Below are 9901 nucleotides of genomic sequence, written 5' to 3' on the forward strand. Positions count from 1 at the left end.
GTCTCACCAGTGCCCACCAGTGCAGTCTTACCAGTGCCCAGCAGTGCAGTCTTACCAGTGCCCAGCAATGCAGTCTTACCAGTGCCCAGCACTGCAATCTTACCAGTGCTCAGCAGTGCAGTCTTACCAGTGCTCAGCAGTGGAGTCTCACCAGTGCCCACCAGTGCAGTCTTACCAGTGCCCAGCAGTGCAGTCTTACCAGTGCCCAGCAATGCAGTCTTACCAGTGCCCAGCACTGCAGTCTTACCAGTGCTCAGCAGTGCAGTCTTACCAGTGCTCAGCAGTGGAGTCTCACCAATGACCAGCAGTGCAATCTTACCAGTGCCCAGCAGTGCAGTCTTACCAGTGCAGGGGGTCAGGGAGGAGAGCGGATGAGAAAGACGAGAGCCAAATCACATTTTCACACAGGCCGGCGTCCCTCACTGTTTCAGCTTTAATTTGAATCACCAGGCTCTCGCTGTCACACAAGTCCCACCTCCTGGATCGGCTCCTACCATAACAGACAGCACACGTCCCGCCATTGAACAAGTGTGCTGTCTATCAAAGGAGTCACACAAGGAGGCGGGACTTTGGGTGACAGCGGCACCTAAGGATTCAAATTAAAGCTAAAATGGTGGGAGACACCGACCTGACACCCCCCGAAGGCATGTGGGGCAGACCGCCCCCCGTTGGTATGCCACTGCAATTCAGGGTCACATCCATTGACAGACTGGCTCCAGGGACAGGGTTCTCATTCCAGGCACTGTCCCCGGAAAACTGAGACGTCTGGTCACCTTACTGTAGCAGAGTGTGTGGGGTTATGCCTGCAGGGACAGTCCCATAGGCGTGGTAAAGCTTTTCCTGCCTAGTGTCCTATTCCTGATGGGAGAAGCATAACCCAATGGTCTAAGAAGATATGGAGCTGCATCTGTCAATAAACAATACACACATAGTTTCTGAGGGCTGCAGTTCCTCTGAGTTCCACAAGGTGGTGATCTCACTTCTACCCAGACAGGAAGTCTCTATGAAAGACAGGATGTGATGTCAGATACAGGCAGGAAGTTCCAGATGAAAGGTGAGTAAGGAGGACGGAGAGAGAAGACATTGGTGGAAGTGGTAGCGGAGAAGGTAATAAGATATTATTTTCTATTTACACTCAGTAACCCCCCCCCCCCCCCCCGACATGTCCGTCCTCTTCCTCCATAGTCACTGTGACATCTTTTATCTCCAGCAGATGATGATACACACATATATAGTTTGCAAACCTAGATTAACATAAGTTGAAAGACTCCGCGCTAAGGGCGTATTGGATGTGGTATATGATTAAGACTGCTGCCTCCCTATAATATAGTCCGAAGACTATATAATGTATTAAAAAGAGGGGGGTAGGATGTGGCGCTGTCTGATAATCAAAGAAAGTATTATATGTGTTATGACTAGCTACATATAACAAATATAAATATATAATAAAACCAATGTGCAAATCCTAATAAAGTAACCTGTGCATCAAAGTGACAAGTGCATGTACTTCACCGTGTAAGTGACGGGTACTGTATACATAAAATCAGAAATAAATATGTGTGCACAACGTGAAATAATGGTGTGGTCAATAGGTATTCACAGACAACTGTGAGTGCAGCCGTGCATAACGTGTTCCACCTGTATAAAGTGACGTATGCTAAAATAAATACTATCTTTGATAATCCAGTAAGTATATATAAAACTTGATACAAAAAAATGTATACACATAAATATATTAAGTGCAGCTGTGAGGGACGTATCCAATACGAAACCGGTACAGCGTGTCGCATCACTTCCGGTTCCTACATCGAGGCTTGGATCGTACAGCACTCAGGAAGCTCAGATTCACTGCCTGTATATCACCTATGTTTGTGAGTACCTTTTACCCTGCATATTTAAATAAAGCACTGTACCTACAGTTTTACACTATGTGCCTCTCTACTGTCTGATTCCTTGCTCTATATATACTGCGGACCCCCGGAGTTGATACCCTTGAAACCCCACCAGACCCATACAGCACACAGCCGGTATCCTTTAACCCTTGGACCACCAGGGACCTTTCCAGTGATCCCCCCCCCAGGACCTGGACAAGGAGAGAGGATCCACCAATCCTACATCTTAATATACCCACCTTGTACCCCTGTGTGGGGTGGGTATCTCTGGTGAGTGCGCTACCTATCATAGGGGTCACTGTGCACCTCACCACCCACCACAGGGTTATCCACTAGTGTGTACGGGACGCACAAAGAAATTTGCCAACACTTCCTTTAGGACGAACACCCATCACCCATCACTGTTTTGCTTGAGAGAGACTCATTGATTATTACACTTTTGATATCGGACACAGTATCTGGGTGTTTTAGCATTTGTCACTTTATAGTCACCATTTAAATGATCCATTTGTCCCCCCTTATTTGGTACACTTATTTATTACGTCACCTGTTGTATTTTTTATCACCCAGCATTATTTTGCACTTGTCACTTTAATTATTGGGGGCTATTTGAACCACTTTAAGCACAGCTGCACTTAATATATTTATGTGTATACATTTTTTTGTATCAAGTTTTATATATACTTACTGGATTATCAAAGATAGTATTTATTTTAGCATACGTCACTTTATACAGGTGGAACACGTTATGCACGGCTGCACTCACAGTTGTCTGTGAATACCTATTGACCACACCATTATTTCACGTTGTGCACACATATTTATTTCTGATTTTATGTATACAGTACCCGTCACTTACACGGTGAAGTACATGCACTTGTCACTTTGATGCACAGGTTACTTTATTAGGATTTGCACATTGGTTTTATTATATATTTATATTTGTTATATGTAGCTAGTCATAACACATATAATACTTTCTTTGATTATCAGACAGCGCCACCCCCTACCCCCTCTTTTTAAACCTAGATTAACCCCTTCAGGGGGATCAGTTGATGAATAATATATCTTTCTTCCAAATCTGTCCATACACAGTTCAGTTTTATTGTTCAGCCAGCGGGACAAGAGAAAAAAAAGCTAAAGCGATTCCCCCATCTACACATTGGAGGGGGATGGGGGAATCCTCCCCGCTGCACTATTGTATTCTGACAATAGGGGGCGCTCCTCTTCTCTCAGAATACACAGATCAGCTATTGGCTGCAGCCGCTGATTGAGTGACTTTTATCTGGCAGTGACCACACATGGATGGAAATGTGACCGATCCCTGCTGAACCAGCTGAATTTCCATGTATCTATGGTCACTCTAAGTGACTTCCTCCCCTCCCCCTCATCTCCTTCATTAGTTAAGTCATGCTGAGATAATCTCCCATTGGGTGGTATACTTGGACAGGGGTGGCTGTGAATGTGGTATACTTGTTTTTTTTCAAAAGCGTGTGATACAGTTCCCCACACACGCCTAATGTGTAAGGTAAAGTCTACAGGCTGTAAAATCCATTTATAAAGGGGATAGAAAACTGGCTAAAAGACAGAGAATAGTGGTTAATAATTCTTACTCTGAAAGGTGTAAGGTTATCAGACCGGTGTGGGTATAGGATTGAATATACAGAGGTTTTCTATGTGTGTTTTTTTTTTTTCTTTTTTCTATGTTAATCTGGTTGAAATAATTCTGTGTGTCAGGTTCCTATAAGGTGTCAGGATGTCACTGTCTATTTCTCCATGGAGGAGTGGGAGTATTTAGAAGGACACAAGGATCTCTACAAGGACGTCATGATGGAGAATCAGCCGCCCCTCACATCACCGGGTAAGAGGAGACTTTATTGTAAAGGAGAGAGCAGTACGGAGGATCCACCTAGATCCCCCATCATCTGATAAACACATAGAAACAATGTATTCAGTCAGTGTGTGTGTTTCCTACAGATGGATCCAGTAATGGGAACCCACCAGAGAGATGTCCCCGTCCTCTGTATTCCCGGGATTCCACACAGGAAGGTCACACCATCCCCCACCATCATCAGGTAGATGAGGAACAATCACTGATAATATCATTAGGATCTGTACATTATCTGCATTGTTACCATTGATGTCATTTTTATTATATATTCAGAGTGGAAACCTGAGAGATTCTAAAGTTGAGGTTAAAGAAGAGATAAAAGAGGAGGATGATGCGGATGGGGTGATGGAGGAGTCAGAGATTCTAAAAGAACACAAAGATCTGTACCAGGACACCATGGTGGAGTCATCCAGCTACAGAAACCCACCAGAGAGATGTCCCCGTCCTCTGTATTCCCGGGATTCCACACAGGAAGGTCACACCATCCCTCAATGTTACAAGGTTGGTGGATTGGAGAATCTAGAACATGGACTTCTGGAGAGGATGTGTTTTTTTGTTTATTATACAATGTATTATTGTACAATGTATTCAGTCAGTGTGTGTGTTTCCTACAGATGGATCCAGTAATGGGAACCCACCAGAGAGATGTCCCCGTCCTCTGTATTCCCGGGATTCCACACAGGAAGGTCACACCATCCCCCACCATCATCAGGTAGATGAGTGACAATTATTGGTAGTTCTGATTTATACACAGCATGTTTGTTAAAATGAATGTTTTATTATATATTCAGAGTGGAAACCTCAGGGATGATAATATTGATGTTAAAGAAGAGTATAAAGAGGAGGATGAGGAGTATGGAGTGATGGAGGAGTTTTCAGAAGGACACAAGGATATGATGGAGCCACCTAATACCAGGAACCCACCAGAGAGATGTCCCCGTCCTCTGTATTCCCGGGATTCCACACAGGAAGATCACACCATCCCTCACTGTTACAAGGTTGGTGAGACAGAGATTATAAAACACAGACTCATGGAGACAATGTGTGGATTTTTATGTGATGTCCCAATAATAAAGCTTATATTTTACAGATGATATTCTCTCTCATTTTCTTGGTTTAGAGTGGAGATTCAATCGATATAGAATTTAAGATTAAAGCAGAAGAAGAAGAGACGTATGTGTGGGATGATCAGCAGTCTATGGAGGAGGATGGAATAACGGGGACATTTATAGAGGAGGACACTCCTACAGAGATCAGCACAGGTGGGTCATTAACACTAAATACATTCCTCCACCCATACTGCTCACTGATTGGTCCAGAGTTTATGTCACTGGTGCATGCTGGGGGAGGAAATAAATATCTGGGACAGGTCATGTGCTCGCTCTCTTCCCCTGGGATGAGGTGTAGGGAGGGGCTGCTGGATGGAGCTCTGCTGTTTGGTCCATTAGCCTGTTTTGGGGCCTAACATGTGCTGAAGTGGTTGTGAAGCTGTCCTGCCTGGTCTGGAGGAAGCTGTGCCAAGGAGGAGACCCAGGAGAGGCCCCTTGCTGGAGAGATCCATGAAGAAGGCCGGTCTCTAAGGAGGGCCTGGGGACTCACTTGGAGGACGCACTGAAATTTGGAAATGTGCTTACAGTGTTGCTTAGTCGGCTTATAGGTTCTGACACTGTGAGAGTAGACATTGATTTTTGAATGTCAGAGGGATTCTACATTCATATTACACATTACATACTCCTGACCCCTGCACTATATACTCTATGTTGTACATTACATAGCAGATTTCTGTTATCTCCCCTCTATCCACTGCTATATATACACATAATATGGATTCTCTTTTGTTACACCAATTTCCTACCAGCTGGACATTTTATATCTGATGATTTGATTGGAGGACAGACTTTTACATGGTGATAATAATGTGATAACATCCTCCAACTTTGGAGCCTTAAACAGAAAGTGATAATGAGGGAGGAGTCAGTAACCCAATGATGGTGGTCTTCAGGATCAGTCCAGTCTTCATCTTGGTTGTTCTCCCCCCATCCTCACTCTCTGACCTCTGGTGGGGCTCAGCCCCGCTGTTATTCATGACTAAATCATGGACAAAATAAGGAAGTGCGGGACTTCTTGTGTTGGGAAGATGGCAATGAGTGATAGAGGGGGAGGGGACACTCGTCCTATAATCCCCTCATCACTGTCACTCCTATAAAAGACAGTTCTCGTTGTTTCCTCACTCTCTGACTAAGGTCCATAAAGAAATGAACTGGTAGGAGATCAGAGGACCCATTTACTAGTTACAGGCAATGGTAGATAGTGAGTAGGTGTCCCACACATCAAGCCGTGGCCTGGCGTAAGTCCAGACTGAGACTGCCATTTACTATCATACAGCAGGTCTTCACTTGATGTGTGGCTCCTGGGACACCTAGTGACCCTCTACCATTTACTAGTTACCTTGAGGGGGGAATTGTAAGATCCTCAGAGACAAAGCTGCCTGATGTGGGCGGAGTCCTGGTTTAGGGGAACCAATCTGCTGATGTCCAGTAATAATCTTTTTATTTCTATTTTAGTACATGGACGGGAGATGAGGAAAACCTCAGAGGATTGGCTCACTTTGTCTCCAGACTGTAAAGTAGAAGATGAGGACATCACACAGTATAGTCCAGGAGAAAACCCGGCTACCTCAAATGTCCATCCGGCACCACACAGTGTAGATGGACCATCGTATTCCTCTTATCCTGAGGAACCTCAGACTGTGAGGGACGGTGCCGGACCATCGTACTCCTCTTATCCTGAGGAACCTCAGACTGTGAGGGACGGTGCCGGACCATTGTATTCCTCTTATCCTGAGGAACCTCAGACTGTGAGGGACGGTGCCGGACCATCGTATTCCTCTTATCCTGAGGAACCTCAGACTGTGAGGGACGGTGCCGTACCATCGTATTCCTCTTATCCTGAGTTGCCTCAGACTGTGAGGGACAATGCCAGACCATCGTATTCCTCTTATCCTGAGGAACCTCAGACTGTGAGGGACAGTGCCGGACCATCGTATTCCTATTATCCTGAGGAACCTCAGACTGTGAGGGACAGTTCCAGACCATCGTATTCCTCTTATCCTGAGGAACCTCAGACTGCTAGGGACGGTGTTGTCCTTACAACAGATAAGAGGTTCTCCTGTACTGAGTGCGGGAAGTGTTTCCGTTTAAAATGCCAACTTAATGTGCATAAAAGATCTCACACTGGTGAGAAGCCATATTCCTGTCCTGAGTGCGGGAAATGTTTTGCAGACAAGTCCAATTTTTCCAGACATCAGAGATCGCACAATGGTGATAAGCCGTATTCCTGTCCTGAGTGCGGGAAATCCTTTTCATTGCAGTCCCATCTTTCCACACATCAGAGATGGCACATTGGTGAGAAGCCATATTCCTGTCCTGAGTGCGGGAAATGTTTTGCACAGAAGTCCGTTCTTTCCAAACATCAGAGATTGCACACTGGTGAGAAACTGTATTCCTGTCCTGAGTGCTGGAAATGTTTTACACAGAAGTCCACTCTTACCATGCATCAGAGATTGCACACTGGTGAGAAGCCGTATTCCTGTCCTGAGTGCGGGAAATGTTTTGCACAGACGTCCGCTCTTTCCAAACATCAGAGATCGCACACTGGTGAGAAGCCGTATTCCTGTCCTGAGTGCGGGAAATGTTTTGCACAGAAGTCCACTCTTTCCTCACATCAGAGATCGCACACTGGTGAGAAGCCGTATTCCTGTCCTGAGTGTGGGAAATGTTTTTCAGAGAAGTCCACTCTTTCCTCACATCAGAGATTGCACACTGGTGAGAAGCCGTATTCCTGTCCTGAGTGCGGGAAATGTTTTTCAGTGAAGTCCAAGCTTTCCATACATCAGAGATTGCACACTGGTGAGAAGCCGTATTCCTGTCCTGAGTGCGGGAAATGCTTTTCAGATAAGTCCAATCTTTCCAAACATCAGAGATTCCACAAGGGTGAGAAGCCGTATTCCTGTCCCGAGTGCGGGAAATGTTTTTCACAGAAGTCCAATCTTTACACACATCAGAGAGCTCACACGGGGGAGAAGCCACTTTCTTGTCCTGAGTGAGGGAAATGTTTTTCACAGAATTCCCATCTTTCCAAACATAAAATATCTCACACAGGGCAGAAGCCATATTCCTGTCCTGAGTGAGGGAATTGTTCCTTACTGAAGTCCTGTCTTCCTGTACAGATTATTTTTATTAGGATTTTCAAAATTACAAACAGTCGAAAATGCAAACACGTTGTGTAACTGTACTAAAGTCAAGGTTACAAACAAAAAAATCAAACCAAGATACATAACATAGGGTAATAGCAGTCAACATTAGAACATAGTGTCACGCAATTGAGTGTGGAGATTAGGAATCCTACAGGCCTGTGGGGAGATAGATACCTGCTCTGGAGCGGGGCGGAATCGGGAGGGGTTCACATGAAATGGGAAAGAAGTAGAGATGCGGAGATCGATCAGGAGGGGGGTTTACACCCAGGACACCCCCCAAGGGGAACTCACTGTGTCCTAAGGGCACGCCTCCCTCCCCCCCTCAACCCCCGGTCTCCCCTTCCGATTCCTCTCCCTCCATCAATGTGTTAGACAGTAATCATTAAGTTATACATTTACCCAGATTGGCCATTCTCTTTCACATTTGGAGATAGACAGATCAGCCAGTGTTAATAGTCTCTCATAAGAGTGGTTATCGTGCACCAGGGACACCAAGTCAGCAAAAGTTGGGGTATGAACAGATTTCCAGTGTCGCAGGAGAATTTGGCGGGTGGCTAAAAGAATATGGGAGACCACAGTCCTGTGCCACAGGGGGAATTTGTGGATGGCTAGAGAAGGGTCCGGTTTAGTTATGATCCCCGTAATTGTGGAAATGAGTGCAAACACCTGATCCCAAAGTTTGCTCAGTTTTGGACACAACCAGAGGGAGTGAAAAGGGGTGCCCACCTGTCTGCATCCCCTCCAGCAGTTGGGCGAGTGTGCGGGTGACATTTTGGATAGACGATAAGGAGTATAGTACCAGCAGTTTTCTATTTTGATCGCAAGCTCCCAGTGTGTGGAGCAACGCGAGTTCACGACAACTGTTCGCAAGACATTTTTCCAGTCAGCAAGATCGAAAGTCCCGCCTAGGTCAGAGTCCCATTTCACCATGGGGGGGATTTGTTGGTTGTAAGGTTAAGTTGTAGAAGGTTATACAGCCGTGAGATATGACCTTTTTTTGGGGAGGAAGGTGGGAGCATGAGATCTTTCAGTTCCTCATGCACCGTGAAATGTGGTAGGGAATGTGATGTAAGGAAATGCAGGATGCTAAGACAAGAGAAGCGGGCCAGAGGCATGAGGAGATGGCTGTCCGATAGTTCCGCTAGTGATTTGACACGGTCATCGGATAGCAAATCGGTTACATATGAGATGCCTGAGGAGCATAGGATACAGGTGTTCAGGTTAGGGAGAAGATGGAGAAATATCTCTATGTCAATTTTGTGTGTTAAAGAGGTACCCCCTCTTTAACACACAAGGCATTAGGGTATTGAATTTCCTCCATGCTAAAAGTGATGCTGTTATGGGGGGGGGGGGGTGTCTGTGTTTCAGTGTCAGAGGTGTCCACTGGTCTGCTAAGAGTAGTAGAGGTAAATTTTTCCCAGGGGTCAGGGAGGTTTCCAGGTCTACCCAGCCAGGTATGTTGGTGGTGGAGAACCAGTGTCTAGATTGTTCCATCACTGCCGCCCAGTAATAATTGTGGCGATCTGGCAATCCAGCACCTCCCAACGAACTGTGGAGGGAGAGGGTGCGATGGGCACATATGGCTGATCTTCATAGTGTAAGAAACAGTTGATAAGGAGATGAGAGATGATCAGAGACATGGATGAAGTGTTGTACCGTGTTGGCTTTTCATTGGCTGAGTAAATTTTGGGGTGTAGAGTGGTAAGTAGAGCCGTGAAATGAAGGAATCACCTTCAGAATGTCTTGCTTGTCTGTGTGACGGTTACTGATAATGATATAGCGGGTTACAGAGCTAGAAGCTGCGAGATCCCATATATCTTTATCAGTAAACTTTACACAGACAAGACAGAAATTCTGAAGTTG

At 45.5% G+C, this 9901-nt stretch overlaps 1 protein-coding gene across 1 annotated transcript; it reads left to right on the forward strand.

The window, feature by feature from the left end:
• Nucleotides 1-1020: 1020 nt before the first annotated feature.
• On the forward strand, nt 1021-7906 carry LOC309543691 (uncharacterized protein; the record flags this gene model as incomplete). Its single annotated transcript, XM_082276141.1, has 6 exons — nt 1021-1054; nt 4398-4495; nt 4575-4781; nt 4904-5045; nt 6348-6748; nt 7319-7906. 6 exons carry the CDS (start codon nt 1021-1023, stop codon nt 7886-7888), a joined length of 1452 nt encoding a protein of 483 aa, XP_082132267.1. The 3' UTR covers nt 7889-7906.
• Between the last annotated feature and the right edge of the window lie 1995 nt (nt 7907-9901).

This window comes from Pelophylax lessonae (genome assembly GCF_965119305.1).
Source record: "Pelophylax lessonae genome assembly, contig: HAP1_SCAFFOLD_309, whole genome shotgun sequence".
Classification (NCBI taxonomy): Eukaryota; Metazoa; Chordata; class Amphibia; order Anura; family Ranidae; genus Pelophylax; species Pelophylax lessonae.